General features: G+C 38.9%; 2 protein-coding genes across 4 annotated transcripts in view; one reads left to right on the top strand and one right to left on the bottom strand.

Moving 5' to 3' along the window:
• Positions 1–8954, top strand: part of HAT1 (histone acetyltransferase 1) — a 51235-nt gene extending 42281 nt beyond the window's left edge. For both annotated transcript variants that reach the window (XM_030851933.2, XM_030851939.2), the window contains exons 10-11: positions 1199–1315; positions 8505–8954. In XM_030851933.2, coding sequence (XP_030707793.1) covers positions 1199–1315; positions 8505–8672 — 285 coding nt within the window. In that variant the 3' untranslated portion in view covers positions 8673–8954. The remainder of the gene's footprint in view (positions 1–1198; positions 1316–8504) is intronic.
• The window catches only part of SLC25A12 (solute carrier family 25 member 12), a 173451-nt gene that overhangs the window by 148249 nt on the left and 1323 nt on the right, over positions 1–23879 (bottom strand). The gene's annotated exons all lie outside the window — the stretch shown is intronic.

Below are 23879 nucleotides of genomic sequence, written 5' to 3'. Positions count from 1 at the left end.
ATACTACAGGGTTCTGACCTCTCCCCTGTCTTCACTGTGTATGTTTTCCTTGGGTGATCTTAACCATTAACTAGTCTTATGGTTTAAACTCTTGCCCTGTATACTGATATTGCTTAAATCCTTACCCTTAGACTAGAATTTTCTTCAGATTTATATGTTCTGCTGCCTCCTAAATCTCTCCTACTCTGAAAACTGTTATTCCATACCCTCCTCCACAGCCAGTCTTAACTCTTCTATATTTCTAGAATCCTTGGTCCCTTAGTATTCTTATTTGTGCTATCTCAGTTCATGCCCTTGTCTTTTTTTTTTTTTTTTTTGGCTGTATTGGGTCTTCATTGCTGCATGTGGGCTTCTCTCTAGTTGACGGGCTTCTCATTGCGGTGGCTTCTCTTGTTGCGGAGCACGGGCTCTAGATACGCGGGCTTCAGTAGTTGTGGCTCGCGAGCTCTAGAGCGCAGGCTCAGTAGTTGTGGCGCACAGGCTTAGTTGCTCCGCGGCGTGTGGAATCTTCCCGGACCAGGGCTCGAACCCGTGTCCCCTGCATTGGCAGGCGGATTCTCAACCACTGCGCCACCTCATCATTTTTTGCCTGATTTAATAACTGAGCTTCCTAATTGGTCTCCCTCCCCTTCTTTTGCTACCATTTTTATGTAGCTGAGAAAATGCTTTATTTAAAACTCAAACCTGTTACCAACTAGATAAAACGCAGCTCTTTAACCCAGTATGTAAGGCTCAGTGCTCTTGCTCCACCCTCACTCTGCTGCTACTCCTCGCGTTTTTTTTGTTTGTGCTCGAGCAGTGTCAAACTGCTTCTGCATGTGTGTGCATGCGACATGCACACACACATAGTGCCCTCGCCTCTTTCAAGTATAGCATGCTCCCGTTCCTTTAAGATTCACTCAGGTTTTATTCCCCCAGGAATCCTCTTCTAACATTTCCCCCATTCCCAGGCTGTGCTACCATAATATCCTATGCATATTTCTATCATTAAATTAACCATACCTTAGTCATTTGTGTTACCCACTAGACTGCTAGCTCCTTGAGGACAGAGATTATATATCTTTTATTGCTTTTTGTCTGGCACCTAGCACAATTTCTGGCCTATGACAGATATTCAATATATGCTGTGTTCTTTTGGGAAAGTGTTACTATTTTGTAATTTGAAATGTTCATATTTTTCTTTTGTTTGGTTTATTAGCAACATGCCAGACGGGTTTATGAAATTCTTCGACTACTGGTAACTGACATGAGTGATGCTGAACAATACAGAAGCTATAGACTGGATATTAAAAGAAGACTAATTAGCCCATATAAGGTAGGACTTTCAAGAGTCTTAAACATTATATTCTTGTCACTGTTTAAAATAAAGAAGAAAATCTAGCAAATGCCAATGTATGGGAGAGTCCAAATCGTTTTGCTAAATTAACTTTTACAAAAGTGAAAATATTCTTCCAGTTAGTTATAAGAATTCTCCCTGTCATAATTTTCCAATGTAAGCTATAAATCTGTTTCCATTCACTTAAAAATTAATCCCAAGGATAGTCTACTCATGATTATTTTTTTCTTTCATTTGTATGCATCTTTTTAAAACCTGAATGCCCAGAATCTTCCCTAACAAAGTTATCTTGTTAGTTTTTTCTAATTGTCTTCCCATTTGTCATATATATTCTGTTTACCTTTGCTCCTTTCTTCCTAAATATGGCCTTGATTGCCATTTGTAACCTCTATATTTGACCATAGCTGAAATTGCAACTTAGTGTTGTTTACCTCTTTTTTTGTTATTGTTGTTGTTGTTGTTATTCTTGCTCCATTCCCCCCGCTTTTTTTCATCTCCTTTATTTTCCTCTAGCTCAAAAATCTCCCCTCCTAGATCAGGTCTGGCCTCATCATCATTTGGCCGTTATTAAGGTAGATATTGTCCACGCCAGCTTGTGTGGAGGAGGATTTGCTGTGATTCTTGTAGCTGGGCAGTAATCTGATTGGAGAGAATATTCATTTATTTATTCAACAACTAATTATTGAGCACCTGACATGTGGTTGCTGCATTTGAATACACTATACCTAGAGACTTATACAGCACAGTAGCTGAGAACATAAATGACAAATTCGAATCTGTCTTAAGATTGAAAGAGAAAGTCAATTAATAATGAGTACTTAATGTATCAAGTACACATAGTTCTGATTTTTCTTTTTTTTAAATATTTATTTATTTTATTTGGCTGTGCTGGGTCTTAGTTGCGGCATGTGGGATCTAGTTCCCTGACCAGGGATCGAACCCAGGCCCCCTGCATTTGGAGCGCAGAGTCTTAGCCATGGGACCACCAGGGAAGTCCCTGATTTTTCTAAATTAATCCAGGTTTTATTTATCATAGATTCTGCTTTATAGAGCCAGTCTTTTGAATGTTGATGGTATATAGGTCGTACTACTCGTTGAATCCCAGCTCTTTTCCTTTATCACATCTTGTTTGCAGTGCAACCGTATTTCCTAATTTGTTATTGTAATTCTAAACATATCACATTCTGAATATAAAAATAATTATTTGCCTATGACTATAAATCCTTGTATCTCGAATTCATATATATTTTTTTCTTCATAGTGCCATTTTATTAAGCAATTTAATGGATTGATTTTCTATCTTATGAACTACCATCTGCATATAACAGGTTGTAATAAATTATAATGGTCTCTGTTCCCAAAAATTGTCTGAAGTAACATTTTATTCTTTATCAATCCTTATGTTTATCAATTCAGAAACATCAGAAAATCGGTAGAAATGGTACTTTCCAAAGATTTTGATCTTTAATATTAATTTGTTAGCTAGAAAATTTCTTTATGATGAAATTAGGCATGTAGAACAATATAATTAGGTGTTATGACAACATTTAAGAGTATTAAAACTGTTTTAGTAAAGTAAAATAATTGAATTATGCATCTCAGATACTTGTGATATTTTATATAGGCAGATGTAGCAAATGAGAGAGAATGAATTCTAAGTATATATAGTAGGCATGAAGTTATGCCAAACAATGGGAATTTCTGTAGTTCATAAAAGCAAGTATTGTCTACTCTTAAAGAATGATGATTTTTTTTATATTAAGTATCCTCACCTGTCTAGCAAGTTCACCTTATCTAAAAGACAACCAAAGACTGGTTATTAAACTCTGTAAATTCTTAACAGCCAAAAGGGGTATTACCATCCTTGCACTAAAGCTCATACACAAATTATAAATTCTTCAGATACTTGCTCAAACCCTAGTTATAGTATGCACATTTTAATGAGTTTAGTTATCCAGTATTCTTTCTCATTGAGAAAACCAAGAAATCTTGAGGGTCCTCTCCCCTACTTTGGGTTGATAGCCACAATGTGGTTGAAAACTTACCACAAACTTAGTAAAAGCCTAGAAATAGTTGAATGCCCTATAGGCATGGGAGGAGTTATAAGATTTCTTTGTTGAATGTACGCAAGTGATTTTCTCCAATTGTCATTCCAAGTTGATACTCATATACTTCGTTGTGCTATCACAGCATTCTCAAATGCAAAATTATATTTAAGAATAAAGTAAAATTGCTTAATATTGAGTGTGGCTTCAAATTTTTTGAGGTCTTAAAATGTATGCCAAATGGGGAAAGTTTGGAGTTTAGAATTTCCATTTTTACTTCAACACATTTTATGAAAAGAAATTATAATTTAGATTGTCATAAGTTATTACTGAGGTATGAAATTATTTACTGATAGCAAAGTCCACCAGTTCTGTGCTGCCTTTATTTGAGGGCTCAAGTTTCTGTATCAGCTTAATCACACTGTCCCACTAAGAAATTTTTTGGGTAGCTATTAGAAGTAGTTGTACCTTACTTTAAAAGTTGTAAACACTGATAATTCATTTGTATCAGTGCCAAGAAGGGATAAAAATAACCTGTATTAACTAGAATCATTTTTTAAAAGCACAAAAAGAAACTCTATTAGTACAGAAGTAATTTTCAGGTGTTCAAAAAATAAATTTGAACAATTTGGCTAAAAAAAGAAAAGTTGGTACAGCTGCTTGATTTTTAGCATTAAAGTTTTTATAGTGTTTCATGGGCTTTTTTTTTTTTTTTTTTTTTTTTTGCGGTATGCGGGCCTCTCACTGTTGTGGCCTCTCCCGTTGCGGAGCACAGGCTCCAGATGCGCAGGCCCAGTGGCCACGGCTCACGGGCCCAGCTGCTCCGCGGCATGTGGGATCCTCCCGGACCGGGGCACGAACCCGTGTCCCCTGCATCGGCAGGTGGACTCTCAACCACTGCGCCACCAGGGAAGCTCTCATGGGCATATTTTAATTCATAATTGGTTTACAAGTATAAAATTTAGAATCATTTTTATAATATTGGATTTGGAATCAGAAAACTCCATTTTGAGGTCTAGTTCTACCTTTTACTAATTGTGTGAGTGTCGACAGCTTATTAACATCTGGGTATTAGGCTTCTCTAAAATGGAAATGCCTCCATAGTGAGGAACTGAAGAGAAAGAAATACAATGTATTGTACATGTTTTTAAAGATAATCTTTTTTTTTTTTTTTTTTTTTGGCGGTACGCGGGCCTCTCACTGTTGTGGCCTCTCCGTTGCGGGGCATAGGCTCCAGACGCGCAGGCCCAGCGGCCATGGCTCATGGGCCCAGCCGCTCCGCGGCATGTGGGATCTTCCCGGACCGGGGCACGAACCCGTGTCCCCTGCATCGGCAGGCGGACTCTCAACCACTGCGCCACCAGGGAAGCCCTAAAGATAATATTTTGAGAAGTCTTAGGACTCGTCAATGCCTCCACACCATTACTATTTTTAAATTCTTACAAAAGAACCTTATCTCTTTAGTTCACAAAAGAGACTAGTTCAGCAGACAGAAATTAAGGAACCCTTAGAAGTGGTGGCATTTTTGAGATTATATTTGTAAACCCTCTTGGAACCTGTGAAAACTAGGCAAGAAGGAAGAATTGTTTTCTGGACCTTTAACACATTACATGTGTTAAAGCCAAATGTTAACATAAATAAATTGACACTAATACCATCTTTAATTTGTCTGCATTAATTAAAATTAGCAACAGCCCTAATCTATGAAGGAATTAACTTTTTATTTTTGGAGGGTGAGAATTATTCTGAGCCTACAGGAGGTCTATTTCACTCTTAAGGAGTTCTGTCTTTCAGTATTTAATTTGTACTCCCAATGTATGTCACTTTGCTGGATAGAGGTGTTCCCCAAATCAGTTTTTTTGTTTTTTGTTTTTTGGTTTTTTTTTTGCGGTACGCGGGCCTCTCACTGTTGTGGCCTCTCCCGTTGCGGAGCACAGGCTCCAGACGCGCAGGCTCAGCGGCCATGGCTCACGGGCCCAGCCGCTCCGCGGCATGTGGGATCCTCCCGGACCGGGGCACGAACCTGCGTCCCCTGCATTGGCAGGCGACTCTCAACCACTGAGCCACCAGGGAAGCCCCAAATCAGTTTTTTGTTTTTGGGGGGTTTTTTTGGCTGTGTTGGGTCTTCGTTGCTGCGCGTGGTCTTTCTCTAGTTGTGGCGAGCAGGGGCTACTCATCATTGTGGTGTGTGGGCTTCTCATTGCAGTGGCTTCTCTTGTCTCTTGTTATGGAGCACAGGCTCTAGGCGCGTGGGCTTCAGTAGTTGCAGCATGTCGGCTCAGTAGTTGTGGTACACAGGCCCTAGAGCGCAGGCTCAGTAGTTGTGGTGCACGGGTTTAGTTGCTCCGCAGCATGTGGGATCCTCCGGGACCAGGGATCAAACCCGCATCTCCTGCATTGTCAGGCGGACTCCTAACCACTGCGCCACCAGAAAAGTCCCAGTTTATTTTTTTTAATTTTTTTTTTAAACACATTATTTAAAAGATTAATTTGTAATATTTCATACATATACAAAGTATTGTGTATATATAGTTTCAGGAATATTAAAGTTATTTTAATATTCCTGAACAGTAAACAAGTTATTTTAAAAATTGAACCACAGTTTACATGCTCATGAGGAGCTTCTATATAATAGTTTCACATTTTTCCATAAAGCTAGTACATGTAGTTTTTATTCCAAGGTACTTAGAACTCTTAAATTTAATTCAGAGATGTACTGCCATGCCCATAAAAATTATAATAGAGATTAATTGTGACATCCATCTGAAAAAACCTGACAATGAAGAAATTGAAGGTGGCAAGGAAGGGGGAGATAAATTGGGGAAGTAAGCACTCGTAGAGATTTAAAAACAAGATAATTTAAAACAGTATGTTACTGGCACATGATTCATTCTATAGGTTATTTGGAACAGAATTGATAGTCAAGAAATATTTAAGAATTAATATGATGGTTCTGTTGTATATAAGAATTTAATATGATTGGAGGCATATCCAAGCAGTATGGTTAGATTATTTCATAAATGTTATAACTGGTTAGCAGTTTAGAAAAATAGCTTTTATTCCTACCACATACCACAATAATTTTTGGATGCATAACCCTTTAGTTCCTGAGCTGTTTCCTTAACTTAGATGTTCTCATATAGGGCAGTTGCGCCTCTTGGCAGAAAAAATAACTTCTACAGCAGAAACAAAGCATTTATCATCCACATGATTGAAGAGTAAGAAATATACTGTCTTTCCAGGCCTTGGGAGCAATAAATTTGAATTTTCATCACTTCTCTAGAATATTCAAAGTGTGGTTAGAAGATCAGCAGCATTGGGAATTCCCTGGTGATCCAGTGGTTAAGACTCTGCGCTTCCACTGCAGGGGTACCGGTTCGATCCCTGGTTGGGGAACTAAGATCCCCCAAGCCGTGCTGGGGGGGAGGGGTCGGGGGGGGAGATCAGCAACATTAACATAACCTGGGAACTTGTTAGAACTGTAGAATCTCACCCCACCCCAGACCTGCTGAATCAGAATCTGCATTTTAACAAGGTTCCCAGGTGATCTTTGTGCACATTTAAGTTTGAGAAGCACTGTATATGTCTATATTCCAGAATTATTAGGGTTTCCTTTAAGGAGACATTTATTAGTTTTTAGGATGGATTTAAGATACCATTTTTAGGGTTTTGTGGGGTTTTTTTTTTAATGTCTTTGGAAGTCAGTTAGATATAAGGACTCAGAATACAGACTTCCAATCAGATCATTAAGAGCTGAATCCTGGCTTCTCAGCTTGCTACCTCCATAAGTTATTTAACTCCTGCACCTTTTTTTTCTTTATCAATTGAAGAAAATTATAGTGCCTGTCTTATAGGGTTGTTAGGATTACATGACTTAATATATGTGATTCCTGTTCTCTATGTAGAGTTATCTCTTCGTTATATGCTTTAATAAAAGAGGATTGATATAATCTAGAACAGTTTATCCAAAATGTATGAAGGTTTCATATATTACAGTGTTTTATATAATGCAGTGTTGCCACCCACCCAGGAATCTTGGAGTCCTTCTTCATTCTTCTTTCCCCACATCACCCAGTGTTTTCTTCCCTAAATCTGTTCTGTTCCTTCCATCTCTGCTGCTACTGACTTGGTCTAGACTTTCATCATCTCTTACTTGAAGCGCTGCAGGAGCTGCTGACCTGGCCCCCCAGTCCTGTCCTCAGCATTACTAACAGTATTGTTCTGATACAGTGTCCTGTTTAGAAGTTGTTACCAGCCCCTCAGTGTGGTGCAAACTCCTCAGCATGGTGGTTTCCTTCTCAGTAAAATGGAGAGGGTTTAATAAGATAATGTATGTCTGGACAGTAGAGACTCAGTAAATGCTAGTTAATATTGTTTTTTAAAATGTGACAGGGCTTCCCTGGTGGTGCAGTGGTTGAGGGTCCACCTGCCAATGCAGGGGACACGGGTTCGTGCCCCAGTCCGGGAAGATCCCACATGCCGCAGAGCGGCTGGGCCTGTGAGCCATGGCCGCTGAGCCTGCACGTCCGGAGCCTGTGCTCCACAACGGGAGAGGCCACAACAGTGAGAGGCCTGCATACCGCCAAAAAAAAAAAAAACAGTGACAGTTTTGGGCTCATCTTTCTGAAACTCTTCCAACAATTTATGTTGAAATTAACATGTGGTCCATAAATACATCTCTGGGTAAGGGAACTCATAAATGAGCCTAGTGGCAGAAGCCAGTTTGGAATGAAAATTAATGTAATTAATGATTAAATAGTGAGATGAAATAATAGCACTTAATCTCAGTTGTCTTTCTTCAGTTAATATATTTTTTTTTATTAAAGAAGTATTTGAGTGTCTGTACTGGCCAGTTCTTTATTATGCTTTGGAGAGGGGGCTGTTAGTCACATATGTATATTTACCATTAACTGACACAAATTACACATCTTCTGGAACCTTCCTTTTAGAGAGTTTATAATTCATGGTTAACATTATGTTTAGGCTTCCTTAAGAAAAAATGTATGGGACAAATTTGGGCATATTCCTTCTACTATTATTTTTAACATTGGAGACTTATATTTCTTTATATTAGAATTTTATTAGCTTTCTTAGTCTAACCAATAATTGTGTTTGTTGCTTAGAAAAAACAGAGAGATCTTGCTAAAATGAGAAAATGTCTCAGACCAGAAGAACTGACAAACCAGATGAACCAAATAGAAATAAGCATGCAACATGAACAGCTGGAAGAAAGCTTTCAGGAACTTGTGGAAGATTATCGACGTGTTATTGAACGCCTTGCTCAAGAGTAGAGGTTATACTTCTCTGTACAGGAAGTTTGAAAATTTCTGTACATGTGTTGTGAAAAATCAGATGATGACTTTAATTTTAAAATCTTGTAACATTTTACTTACATTAAAAGTTATCTTTAGTTAAATATTTTCTTTTGGAGAGATTGTATATTTTAAAACACTGTTTAGAGTCTATGAGCATATATTACATTAAAAAAAGATATAGCTTCTAAAATACCACTGCACTTGCTTCCCTTCTTAAACAGTGTAATAAATGCTTAGTTGTGATATGTTAATGTGTACTGATATGATTCTTAAATACTTATGATAAACTTCTTCAGTCTTGTTAAAAAACGTTAGGTTTTAAGCTTTTACTATAATTCCTCCCACACTTTGCTTCTAAGATTTTACATCTGGCACCTTTAAAACACATTTCTTTAAGGTCTTCCTAGTGCTCTTGGTCTTACTATGTGATTTTTCTAAGTAGAAAACGTTCCTAGTGTAGAGTTGTTTTAAATAAACTATTAACCACTTGTTGGGAGTAGGGCGGGTAATAGAAGGGAAACTAAATACAGCCTAAAACCTAAATGTTTGGCATCAAATATTAATTGAAGATAATTTGGAAGTTACCATAAACATTTTATAAATAATAATATAAGATAGAAATCAGTTCATAAATCCAGTTTACACACCATTGTTGAAATATATCTTGTGTAAAATGAGGCATATATCTCTCGTGATTTGATATAAGGTTACCAAGACGTTGAAGTCCAACAAGGAAAAAAACAAAGTAATGATAAATTGCTTAATATAGTCTTTATTTTATTGAAGTAGAGCTAAATAAGTTGCTTGATACAGTCATTAAAAGTTAAAACTTGGGCTTCCCTGGTGGCGCAGTAGTTGAGAGTCCGCCTGCCGATGCAGGGGACATGGGTTCATGCCCCGGTCCGGGAGGATCCCACGTGCCGCGGAGCAGCTGGGCCCGTGAGCCATGGCCGCTGAGCCTGCGCGTCCGGAGCCTGTGCTCCACAACAGGAGAGGCCGCAACAGTAAGAGGCCCGCGTACCGCAAAAAAAAAAAAAAAAAAAGTAAAAACTTGATTTTTTAATGTGTGCCAGTAAGCCACGTATTGTATAACATCAAAAATGAGATGTAAGTTGAACTTTACTTTTAAAATCTGATGTGTTCAATGCTCAAGGCAAAATCCCAACTTGGACAAGCACTGTCTTATCCTTGGATCAGCCTTCCATCAGTACAATCTGTCAGACAGAAGGACAGTGACTAGTACCCTCTGGACACAAAATAGCTGTGGCCATCAGCATACCAATGGCACTAAACCATCCCCTTAAAATGAGAGTGTTGCAAACGTTTCAGGCAATCTCATCTCAGAAGCTTACATATAGATTAAATTTGTTGATTTCTGAAAGAGTATATACATGTACATAACTTGTACAGATTGAATGAACCAGTTCAGAGTCCTTCTGAAACTATATGAAAACAGTTTGTTTTCCATCTAAATTAGCAGATTTTAAATTTTTTTATTGAAAAGTCACAATTGATACCTAAAAAAGAGCTCGGAGGAAGAAAATCAGTACAATCTAAATAAATTATCTTTCAACATCCTTTTTTATATAGAAACCAGAAAAAGCCGGTGTGATACCAATTTCTCTACCTTGTTTTTGAACAGTGTTCTATGTTCCATGGTTAAAGATCTCGTTTAGCATTAATCTTTCGGACTTGAAAGGCTGTACCTTCATTTTGAGTTAGAAGAGTACGTCTGTTAGATCTGCACCTTGTGTGGGCTAATTAAATACCAGGATAGATGTACAGGACCGTGTGTGAAACCTAACACAGCCACCTTCTAGGTCTTAGCAGTCACTTTTCACCCTGTGGTAGTAGCCTTCCTCCGCTTTATCACCCACACACACATTGACTGTATTTACTTTCTGCCTTTACCTTTTTCCCTTCCCCTGTCCACCACTCTTATTTTTTTCCCCTATCTTCTCCAAGTTGCATTTTCTCTACGTGTAATACGTTTCCTTTCTAAGCATCAGTGTTTTTCATCTGTAAAATGAAGTTGTACTGGAATTATCTCAAGGCTTCCTCCCTGTTCTAAGATCTGTGCTTAATCCTTTTTACATCTTTTCTCATCACTCTTCAGCTTTTCTACTCAGATGTCGGTGTAGGTGTAGTATATGTCTAAAAGTATTTTTATAAATCACACAAAATTCAGTTTATACGTTAGTTTATGTGTGAGAGGAGAAAAAAACAAACCCACTATATGTCCCTGACTCCAAATTGCAGGGGCCTCAGCTTGCTGTACCAGAGTCTTGTCTATTCTGAAGATTTATCTGATCTGTTTTCTTGCCTACTAAAGGAAAGCTCACAGCAGAGCCTCCAGTGCCATATCAGAGAATTATTAGAATCACAGACCTCAGAGGTCAAGTGATTTACTTCCTCAAATTCATTCTTACGTTCTTTTTAGTAGAATTGAAAAGCCAGTTCGAGAATATTAAATACTGATTAAATAATAAGGTACCCATAGTTCTTCCTTCTAAATGAAATTATATATTATCTCTATTTACATTGAACATAGTAGCATTTTGTTTTTAACAAATATTTCTAGTGTTCAAAATGGTTCTTATAGACGTACAATATTTCATGTTGATGTGCCCATATTAAACCATTTGCCTAGGTTTTTTTCTTTTATTATTACAACATTCAAATGAATTAGTGTCTTCGTGTATATATATTTTTGTATCTGTTAAGTATTCCTCAAGATAAATTCCTGGGAAATGCAGTTACTGAGTCAAAAGGTAGGAATATCTCTATGGCTCAGTTATATAAACATGCCGTATTTTCCAGAATGCTTTGTAAATTACTAACATATTAATGTGTATACTGGTTTTAACAGAATTCCCGTGGTATGGGATGTTGATTTTGTTGTTGCCTCAATAGGTATAAAATCTCACATTTATATTCCTTTTGCTTAATGGGAAGGCTGAATATTTTTCCACGATTTTGTGAAATTTTTTCCCTGATAGGAATTGTCCATTTGATTTTTTTTCTCTTAGAATTATTTATTCAATCTCCCAAACAGAATCTGTCACTCCCTCTCTTTCCTACTTCTTATTGCACTCCTGTAGTGACTTGGAAGCCGTAGACAAAACACTCTTACATTTATTTATTAAGCTCCTCTGAAATACCTTAGCATATCAACAAAATATTTCAAAATGTTATAAGGTATATTTTAAAACAAAGGAATTTCATAAGTTGATTTAGCTTGGACACAATTGCATTTATTAATCCAACCTTTCCGTTTGATTTTTTAAATTTGTCTTTTAGGATCTACACTCTCATTTTATAGATGGACAATAGATCCAGAGGTTCACTTGCTTAAGGTCACACTGTGAATTAGTGGCAAAGCCAGGACTATATACCCTAGGCTCCTGGCTTCCACTCCTCCATCTCATCTTCCATCAAGTAGGCCAGCCAAGTCTTAAGCATGCCAGGAGGGGCTTTTCTTTCATCACCGTCTGGGAAATACCTCACCTGCATGTTTGCCCTAGTCACTAGACAAATACCCCAACTGCCCTCTTGTTTTTATAACCTACAGGAAGAAGTATTAGGAAAAAGGATGTTTATTTGTAATGACAAATTATTGGTGCCTCATTTGAAGTATGGCTTGAAGTTCCTCGTTTCCTCTCAACATTTTCAATTTTTCAACATCTACAACTTTTCTGTGTTTCCATATGCCTTTACATCTTTATTGTAATACATATTTCATTCTCCTTGTATTATGCATTGCAGTGGTGTTACACAGTGCATTAACTCAGGCAGAGCTGTCTATGTATATAAAAAGTAGTATGCATGTAGTACAAAAATGCAAAAGGGCATACTGTGAAAAGTTCCTTGCCCCAGTCCTCTAGAAACAACCGCTATTTCTGAGATCTTGCATATCTTTCAGAGATATATGTATAAATGAGCATATATATCTTCTATGTATCATATATACATATGGTAACCTCCTAGAGATATTGTTCTCTAACTTGCTTTTTAAACTTAATGATATCTTGGTTTTGGGGGGTTTTGTTTTTTCTTTTTTTTTTGGCTGTGCCATACGGCTTGGGGGATCTTAGTTCCCTGACCAGGGATTGAACCTGGGCCCCCTGCAGTGGGGGGCTCAAGAGTTCTAACCACTAGACCACCAAGGAATTCCTTAAACTTAATGATATCTTGGAGATAGAGCTATGGCTGCATGGTATCCATTGTATGGATATACCATAAGTTACCAGTCCCCTATTATTTAGGTTGTGTCAGTATCTTCCGTTACACACAGTGCTGCAATGCATGCATGTTCTTGTACATGTGCTGTGCATACATGTGCAAGTATATTTACAGATTAAAGTCTAGAAATCATGGACTTTAGTTTGACCTACTTTTTTTTTTTTTCTTGCGGTACGCGGGCCTCTCACTGTTGTGGCCTCTCCCGTTGCGGAGCACAGGCTCTGGACGCTCAGGCTCAGCGGCCATGGCTCACTGGCCCAGCCGCTCCGCAGCATGTGGGGTCCTCCCGGACCGGGGCACGAACCCGTGTCCCCTGCATCAGCAGGCGGACTCCCAACCACTGCGCCACCAGGGAAGCCCTGACCTCATTCTTAAAGTGACCGTACTACTGTTCACAACAGTTAAAATTATTAACACCAACTAAGGTTACAGAAGTATAATACTGTATCAATCTGGAATCAGCTATGCAAACGAGCATATTGGACTTCTCCAACCTATACTTCTTTCCTATACTACTAGAAATATGATGTACCTTAAAGGCACGATGATAACGCTTACGCATATGCACATGACTTTCTTTTTGTTTATTCCTTTAGTCTTGCTTAGCTCTTCTCAAACAAACCTTATCATCCAGAAGAATTGCTCTACAGCAGGGTTTCTCAACCTCAGCACCATTGGCATTTTGGGCCAGATCACTCTTTGTTTTGCCAGGGTGACCTGTATATTGGCTGGTTAATAGCACCCCTGGCTTCTATGCACTAGGTGCCAGCAGTACTATCCCCACCTCCAGCTGTAACAACCAAACATGTCTCCAGACATTGCCACATGTCCTCCGGGGGGCAAAATCACCCTTGGTTAAGAACCACTGCTATGTGGGATTGGATATTCACCCACATTAAGCACTGACTTTTTTATTATGTAACATGGACATAGTACAAAATTCAAAACGAATAAGAGTATTTGATAAGAAGTAAACTGCCCTCCCTTCCACGCAGTCACCTAAGTCACTTCTCCAGAGGCAGTTACTTTTCCCAGTTTCTCTTTTGTCCCTTAGAGTTAATTATCAGTTTCAGAAAGCCATCATTTTTTGTTTTAACACAAATGGTGATATACTACATGCAGTACTTGGAATCTTTTCCAGTTAAATTTAACTCATATCTTTATTAGTGCATATCAGAACACTTCAATTCTAAACACCTTGATTCTAAACAGCTGTTGGATATTTATTCCATAGTTTGGTTTCAATGCGTTTAACCCAATCCTATATTGATGGACACTTAAGGCAGTTTCCTATCTTCTGCTCTTACAAGCAGTGCTGCAGTGAATGTTCTTGTGTACATCTCATTCTGTACATGTGGTGGGGGTATGTATGCAAGATAGTAATGGAATCGCTGAGTGAAAAGGCATGAACATTTTTGGGGGCTTCCCTAGTGGCGCAGTGGTTAAGAATCCGCTTGCCAATGCATGGGACACGGGTTCGAGCCCTGGTCCGGGAAGATCCCACATGCCACAGAGCAACTAAGCCCGTGCGCCATAACTGCTGAGCCTGCGCTCTAGAGCTTGCATGCCGCAACTACTGAAGCCCACGTGCTGCAACTACTGGAGCTCATGCTCCGCAACAAAAGAAGCCACCGCAATGAGAAGCCCGTGCACTGCAAGGAAGAGTAGCCCCTGCTCACCGCAACTAGAGAAAGCCCATGCACAGAAACGAAGACCTAATGTAGCCAAAAATAAATAAAATTTTTAAAAAGGCATGGACATTTTACATTTTGGTACATTTTGCACACATTTGAGACAATACAGAAATTTGAATATGGACTCTATATTAGATGATATGGAATTCTGTTTATTTTCATCGTTGTGATAATGGTACTGTGATTGTGTAGGAGAATGTCTTTATTCCTAGAAGTCACATGCTAAACTATTTAGGAACAGAGTCATGACATCTGCAACTGACATTCAAATGGTCCAGGAAAAAAGTATGTTTGTGTAAATGGCATACACATACATACATAGACATATGTACATAAACAGAAATGAAGCAAATATGACAAAAGTTTTAAATTAGTGAATCTAGGTGGGAGGGATATACAGGTGTTCACTATGTGATTCTTTCAACCTTTATGCTTTTATGTTTTCAAAATAAGACTTGGGAAAGATATTGCATATATGAAATAAAAACAATACTATGAAAAAGGAACAATCAGTGTATAAGAGAGAGTTCTTAGAAATTTTAAATGATTATTATAATTCAAGCAGCATAAACTTGGGGTATAAAGTTGAAGAAATTCCCTAGAACATCAAAAAAGAGAAAATATGAGGGAAAAGAGAAATCAATGTGGGAAATCTGATAGCTGGCTTATTTTCAGAGAGGAAAAGCAAACAGAAGGACATTATCAAAGAAAGGACAATTCCTCAGAGTTGAAGACATGAATCTTCAAATTAGAAGAGTTCACTGAAGGTTGAGCAGGATTAAATCATCACTAGCACTTATAGAGCCCTTACTATCTGCTAAGCACTTGTAACAGTCATCTCAGATCGCACAACCCTCAGAGGCACACATGGTATCCTCTTCGAGTGAGGTCGAGGGAGATTATTTCGCCCAACGTCACACAGCTAGTAGGTGGCAGAGATAGAATTTTAGTCCAGGCAGTATAATTCACTTGCGGTTTTTGTTTTGTTTTTTTGCGGTACACGGGCCTGTCACTGTTATGGCCTCTCCCATTGCGGAGCACAGACTCCGGACGCGCAGGCTCAGCGGCCATGGCTCACGGGCCCAGCCGCTCCGCGGCATGTGGGATCTTCCCGGACCGCGGCACGAACCCGTGTCCCCTGCATCGGCAGGCGGACTCTCAAGCACTGCGCCACCAGGGAAGCCCTTCACTTGCGTTTTTAACCACTATAACACTTACCTAAAAGGATCCACATGTAGACTACATTATTAAATTTCAAAACTGAGCATAAAATAAAAGTGCTAAAAGCTTTCAGAGTGGGAAACTTGGGAGAGGAAGGGGAATTTAAACAGCACCAGACTCCTTATCAGCCATACTTCATGCTAAAAGACAATGGAACAATGACTTCAGAGTTCTGATGGAAAATGATTTTGAATCAAGAATCCTACATCCAAGTGTGAGAGAAAAGAAAGGTGGTTTTGGAAATCTATAAAATCAGAAAACTTACTTCACACACTTTCTGATGAAGTTACTAGTTGATCTATTTCAACGGCATGAAGGTGAAATCAGAGCATGTAAGATGTGGAGTACAGGAAATACTAAAACTATTCTGATTCCAATAAAAAAAATCTGAGGATGGCAACTGAATAACATGTCTACAAAAGTAATTGGTCCAAATTAGAATAGGAAATTACGAAAAAAGTGTAAAGAAAGTCAGAGTCTAAATATAATCAACTATAATTGGCATGGCTTTGAGCAGTGACTAGAAACGAAAACAGTTCAGATTGGTTGAGTTTGGTCAAACTGGGAGACAGTAGGATGGGAGACTATTGCTTTTCGTTGTAAACCTTGTTATAATTGCATGTTTTTTAAAACCAAATATGTGTTACCTTGATATAAAATTTTGTTTAAATATTGTTCAGCAACTGAAGCTCCATATAATTGTCAAATAAAATATAACTGTAAACTAAGGAAATTTTAAAAACAAGTTTATCTGAAGCAGGTAAGTGGCACCTTTAAACAGTGAGATTGTGCTCAGCCTGACTTCCACAAAGCAGAATTTGCCAAAAGAAAAGAGAGTAAAGAGCTTTCTTTTAAAAAAAAAAAAAAAAAGTGGCTATACTCAGTTCTTTTCTTTGGAAACTGATTCTCCAGGGAACCATAGTTTACCATATACTTTATTTGGCTACCAAAAGCAAACTGTCCCCATCTTTGACACACTGGCCCTACGAATCAACAGACACTAAATGTAAAACCAATGCTTTGAAATTTTTCGTGTCATAATTTGGGGGGCTTTTCATTAACCCTGTGGAGAAATATAATGCAGTAAAAGTGTAATGGGGTCTCATGAACAACTGAAGAGCTGTTGCGTGTAAAATGCTACAAGAAATGCCTCATAAATGTCTTATAAAACAAAAAATTTTAAGACCTCCAGTGTTACAATGTACACAGGCTGGAAAAGGGGCGAATCTTCTCTCCTATGACCTTTCCGGGCCTCACTAGCTTTACCTTAAAATTGGAAGGGGTAGAGTTCTAGTTGGATTAGGTGATCTTTAAAGCCCTTTCCAGTTCTTCAACTGTATTCTCCCTCTTCCAACTCCATAAAAGACCAGTTGGAAAACGTGCTTTGGTTAGACTTTCAGTTCACCTGGACAGTTCTTTAGATCTTTAATGAATAATACTGGCAGGTGAATCTGTGCAGAAGTCTTGGGCTGTGCAGTGTGTTTGCCTAGCTCTCTGAATCCCCTTTGTGAAGACTGTGGGACCACCACAGTGAGGCTTGTTTGCTCTCTGCTCCTGGAGCAGCTGCCGCCTTTCTTCCTTTATCCTTTCTCCAGCAAAGGAAAACGTGGTGATGTTTGTGTGTGCCTCAGATGAGGAGAATGCTCTCCAGACAGGTTATTCTCTGGGTTAAAGTGGATGGGGGGAGCACAGAGGAGCTCAGCTCAATGGGAAGAGAGGTCGAGGCAGCATCTGCCCCCTTGTTTGTTTCAACAGCTTCCGTCTTGAATACACAATCTGTTGAGTGAGTTAAGAAATGCAATTTAAGCAGTAGTGCATTTCTGCTTAGTTTGTCAGCCAGTTTGGGGAGTGGAGGTGGAGAGTGGGAGAGGGAAAAGGGACACAGACTAGTTTTCTTTTTCTATTATTAAATCCCTTGTTATTTCATAATGTCCACTTTGGAGGTTCTTACTGCAGTGTAGTCTGCATAACTGTTCACTGACCAAGGAGTACTGTTTCATACTTCTAGGTAGGAAATGTCAAATTCACAACTATTTTCAACCTCTGATCTTAGTGGTCCAACTGCTTTCTATATGAACTGGTCTCACAGAACCCTACAGGACACTGTTTACTCAAACACACTACAGTAAACACAGAACCATAAACCCAGCAGAAGGGTAAGCAAAGACGAAAACATAGGAGAAGGTAACCAGGAATGTACCATCATTTCAGGAGGGAAAGGGAAAAAACAGTAAGAGGAGTAATCTTATAGAAGGGTGGAGACATTGGAAGAAGAGAAGCAAGGGCAGAGTGAAGGCAAAAGGAAAAGAGAATGTACAGTAGACAGCAACAAAGGCATAGGTAATACTATGCATTCCTGTCCTCTCACATGTGGTTTGCCTAGCCTGTCCTTTATTCTATGTAGATGTGTGACTAGTCACAGTAAAGCAGGTAACTTCCCTTAGAAAGTTCAGCAAATGGTATATGCACAGAAAGAACTCTGGATGAATACATATCAATGTATTAACAGTGATTACCTGGGAAAAGCTTTTCTGGGGAACTTCTACGTTCTATATTTTACACTTCCGTATTTTTAAAATGTTTTTAAAGAGCACATATTACATACATGTGTAAACAAAAAAGAAAAACCAAAAACAGACTTTAAAAAATTCTAACAATGAGATCGAGAGCGTTCCCTTCTTTTTTACAAATGTGGATTAGAGATCGTAGAGGAAGCATTATTTCCCTTTCACCTTCATCTTTGCAGGAAGGATTTTAACAGGTGCAAGTTCCTGGGAATTTATATAATTAGAGTTCAGCATTTTTCTCAGTTCTTGGCAGCCGGGGATAGCCAAAATCTGTGACCCCTCACACCTGGTGTTGCTCCTAAGAGGCTTATAGTCTCAAGGGTACTTGGTCTTTCTTTATGGACAATTTTGTGAGCATGTTAGTCTCAGCTTTCCGATTGGCTTCCTAAGAACAAAAGTAATATCACGTCTCCTTGGAGCCTAGAGTAGGCACTTAAGTATTTATTGATTGGCTGATTGATCACTAAATTCTCTTGGAAACTTTTTGCCTTTCTTCCTTACTCTGCATGGAATTCTTCATTCTCCAGAAGTGTGTAAGCAGGTGTTACTTTTCCAGGGCTTAGTAATTGAGAATGGATGATAGTCGATAATGGTACACGTTTTTATTTAGATTTCATGGGGCAAATACACCAGTTCTGCTTTAACCCAGCTTCCCTTAGAGCCAGTGCCAAGACATGAGGTCAGGGAAGCCCTGTCCCTCAAGATAAAACTCAACAGCCACTGTGGAAAATAGTGCGGAAGTTCCTCAAAAAACTAAAAATAGAACTACCATATGATCCAGCAATTCCACTCCTGGGTATATAGAAGAAAACAAAAACACTAATTTGAAAAGATACATGCACTCCAATGTTCATAGCAGCATTATTTACAATGGCCAAGAAACAACCTAAGTATCCATCAACAGATGAATGGACAAGAAGATGTGGTATATGTACAACAGAATCCCATCAGTCATAAAAAAGAATGAAAGTTTGCCATTTGCAACAACGTGGATGGATCAACCTGGAGGGTATATTATAGTTAGTGAAATAAGTCAAACAGAGAAAGACAAATACTGTATGTTATCACTTATATGTGGAATCTAAAAGATAAAACAAACTAGTGAGTATAACACAAAAGAAACAGACTCACAGATACAGAGAACAAACAAGTGGTTACCAGTGGGGAGAGGGAAGGGGACAAGGGCAAGAGATAGACGTAGGGGATCAAGAGGTATGAGCTTCTATGCGTAAGGTAAATAAGCTACAAGGATACATTGTACAACACAGGGAAGACAGCCAATATACTATAATAACTATAAATGGAGTATAATCCATAAAATTTTTGAATCATTATGTTGTACACCTGCAATTAATATAATATTGTAAATCAACTATACCTCAATTTAAAAAAAAAAGATAAAACTCAGATGCATCAGCGAGTGAGGTCTGGGACCACCCTCATCCTCTTCCTTATGGCCTTCCCATCTCTTCCCTCCCTTGGCCCCTGCCACCATTCCAGGTGGCCTGCTGCTCCAACAATGGACAGGCTGTTATGCTGAAGCACTATTTCTGCTGACAAATCTCCCATAATATCTTTCAAGCCAAGAGGTTGGAGCGGCTTTAAATGAATGTGGGCCACACTGTGCCTGAGAGCAACAACAACTCCCTTGGGACAAAGTTTGCTCTTACCCTACAGCTAAGTTAGCCCTATCTGATCCCATTCCGCGCTGCTTAATCACAGTGACAGGCTGCTCGGGAGGGCGCAGCATGCTCCTTGCTGAGCCCACTTGGATTAGGCCTATAAATGGCTGGAGAGCCACAGAATCTTCAGAATTTCAATGTAGGAGGGGCTCGGGTAGGGCAATCTTGTTAGAAGGGGGTGGAACTTAAAGTTTCATTTGCCTAGGAGTTACATGGTCTAGAAAACGTCATTATACAAATCAAAAATGGGGGGGCAGGAGGGTCACACATGATGCCAGCCCCCCTCCCCTGCCTCCTGGCTTCCTCTTGACCCTGCTGGAGACGAAGGAAGCAGGGCACAAACAGCACGGACACATCCTCTTGCACGTGACACTACTTTTCCTCAAGAAAACATTTTCTCTAAGGGTCCCCCTAGATTACCCAGTAACATCTCCATCATTGTCTCAAGTGATGGGTATAGGAAACAACAAGGTGGCTGAGAGTCCCCTAGAAACTTTCTGCCTGAACACAGAATCATTTGAAGCTGGACCTTAACTTTAGAGGGGTCCAGTCAGCTTAGACAGCTCCCTGTTATATGTGCAGATTATGTTTATGCAGGATTCCAAGTTCACTGAAAGAATGTTCATTTGACTTTAAAAAAAAAAATGTAGAGTAGCCCCCGCTCACCGTAACTAGAGAAAGCTCGCACGCAGCAACAAAGACTCAATGCAGCCAAAAATAAATAAATAAAATTTTTAAAAAGCTTTAAAAAATGTAAATAAATAAAAGTATTTCCTCACACTAAAATTGAACACATTGGAGGGCAGGATGGGAAATATTCTTCTCAAGACATAGAGTAAACTGCTAAGAAATGATCCTGATATTAAACCAAAAGGCTAATTTTTCTGATTCAGATGACAAAACTGAGAAGCAAGCTCAGGAAGGGAGAATGAAGGCACCTGAGGCTAAATGACAGCCCTACTGAAGCTGTGCAGGTCCCAGGGCACCAATTTCCCCCAGCAGGCCACAGAACCTGCTTTGTGCCTAGTAGGAAACACCACTTTATTTCAGTTAGTCTTATGTGTTCATATGTAACAAGCTTCTTCTATAGATATGTAAGCACCTTAGTCTTTATTTTATAGTCTATGTTTTTAAGTATCTTGCATTATAAGTAATCTTCATAAGTACTTAAAAATCTAAACTGTGTAACAAGTTACAGGATGATGTATTACAAAGCAAAATTTATTTTTAAAAGGATTTACTGGGACTTTCCTGGTGACGCAGTGGTTAAGAATTCACCTGCCAACGCAGGGGACATGGGTTCGAGCCCTGGTCCGGGAAGATCCCACATGCCGCGGAGCAACTAAGCCCATGCGCTGCAACTGCTGAGCCTGTGCTCTGGTGTCCTCGAGCCACAAGTGCTGAGCCCGCGTGCCACAACTGCTAGAGCCTGTGTGCCTGGAGACCATGCTCTGCAACAGGAGAGGCCGCCACAGTGAGAGGCCCGAGCACCGCAACGAGGAGTGGCCCCTGCTCTCTGCAACTAGAGAAAGCCTGTGAGCAGCAACGAAGACCCAACACAGCCAAACATAAATAAATAAATTTATTTTTTAAAAAAAGAGATTTACTTCATGTAGCATAATCCCTAGAGCATTTTAAATTGTTAACCTGAATTACAAATTCAGTATCTACATTATAGAAATCAATATAATTTCAATTTTATCACAAACTTATATACAGCTTTTGAAAAAGTTATATAAGTCCAAAATAAACTATCATTAAGTAGAAGAAGGAGGAAAGAAAAAAATGACTTTTTAAAAATGAGAATGTCGGAATTTATTTCTGATTTATTTCTTTAATAAAAGAAGATTAGACTTTAAAAGATGCTAATAAGACACTCTTTTTTAAAACCAAGGTAAAAGACCTATAAAGCAATAATTAATCACAATTAATAAAAATATTTTAACATTTAAGAATGAATTTTCTGGACACAGAAACTGAAGGTATTAGGAAGTTATACTTTATTTCTTGAACCCTGGTTCTGAAAAATTATTCAACATTTTTTTTCAAGAAACACAAGTACAAAATCTGAATAATGGTGGGAGTTCAAATCAATGAAGTGCCACAACATAATTAACCTTCATTTCACAGATGGGAAGATGGGCAGAAATGGAGTAGAGAAGTGAGTCAGTAGTAGTTACTCAACTAAATGAAAGCAATCTAATGCCCTAACACCCAGGATCACAGATGTTAGAACTGCCACGGATCTTAGATGTCAGGGGTCCAGCCCTTTTTTATACCGTTGATCAGTATGCATATATCTCATAAATTGACAGTTTTGGAGGACACATGCTGGCAGTTCTTAATCTTTCTAAGGTCAGAAGGATGTGATGAAAGAAGCTAAATCAAGAATCGGTACACAAGCTATCACCTGTGCAAGTTCATGTCTGCTTCATTTCTAGCTCATCCTGCATATCCACATCCTTGCTGAACTTACTGGAAATTTCCTCACTGGATTCCACTATGGTGGTGCCACCTGAGTTCTCATAGTGTTTCCTTTTCCTTTTCCTTCTAGTTTCAGGGAAATAAATTGTGCATTGGTTTTCCAAGGATTGGCTGAGCTGAATCACATGAACATGTGTTCTATTTCAGATGTGTTTGAAATTGGGCTTAATGCCTTCTGACATTTCTCTAGGGACTTCTAGGTTTCTTTTTTTTGCACACTTCTTGAGACTTGGTGTTCTGCTAACTCTCAGGTTCCTTTCCTGCACTCAGATTGTTGGCTTCAGTTACACTGAGGACAGATTAGCACGTTCAAAAACTCTTTCCTTGGAATTGATCTGCGTTTGAAAAAGGTGGTGCTTGAAGTCACCTGAAAGAGTACTTTTCCTTCTCATCCTTGTATATTTTATTTACTTCAGTGGAAAACATTTTTTCTTTTTATCTTTCAAGGTGACCCAAAAGCATACAAAACAGGGTCTCCAAGAAGTATAGATGTGTCCTCTAATGAACTACCCAAACTCACTCTCATTTTTCTCTTTCTGACTTACTTCACTTTGTACGACAGACTCTAGGTCCATCCACCTCACTACAAATAACTCAATTTTGTTTCTTTTTATGGCGAGTAATATTCCATTGTATATATGTGCCCCATCTTCTTTATCCATTCATCTGTCGATGGACACTTAGGTTGCTTCCATGTCCTGGCTATTGTAAATAGAGCTGCAATGAACATTGTGGTACATGACTCTTTGAATTATGGTTTTCTCAGGGTACATACCCAGTGGAGGGATAGTCTGTCATACAGAGTGAAGTAAGTCAGAAAGAGAAAAACAGATACCGTATGCTAACGCATATATATGGAATCTTAAAAAGTGGTACTGATGGACCTAGTGGCAGGGCAGGAATAAAGATGCAGACGTAGAGAACAGACTTGAGGACACAGTGGGGAAGGGGAAGCTGGGATGAAGTGAGAGACTAGCATTGACATATATACACTACCAAATGTAAAATAGATGGCTAGTGGGAAGCTGCTGCATAGCACAGGGAGATCAGCTCCGTGCTTTGTGATCACCTAGAGGGATGGGATAGAGAGGGTGGGAGGGAGACGCAAGAGGGGATATATGTATACATATAGCTGATGCACTTTGTTGTACAGCAGAAACTAACACAACATTGTAAAGCAATTATACTCCAATAAAGATGTGAAAAAAAAGTAAAAACATCAGGACTATGTAGTCATTAAAAAGAATGAGCTCTAAGTGTTCTAAGATTTGATGTTCATGAGTGGAAAAGCAA

The sequence above is a fragment of the Globicephala melas genome, chromosome 7 (genome assembly GCF_963455315.2).
Source record: "Globicephala melas chromosome 7, mGloMel1.2, whole genome shotgun sequence".
Lineage (NCBI taxonomy): Eukaryota > Metazoa > Chordata > Mammalia > Artiodactyla > Delphinidae > Globicephala > Globicephala melas.
The sequence above is the reverse complement of the archived record's forward strand: the minus strand, read 5'-3'. Positions and strand labels throughout refer to the sequence as shown.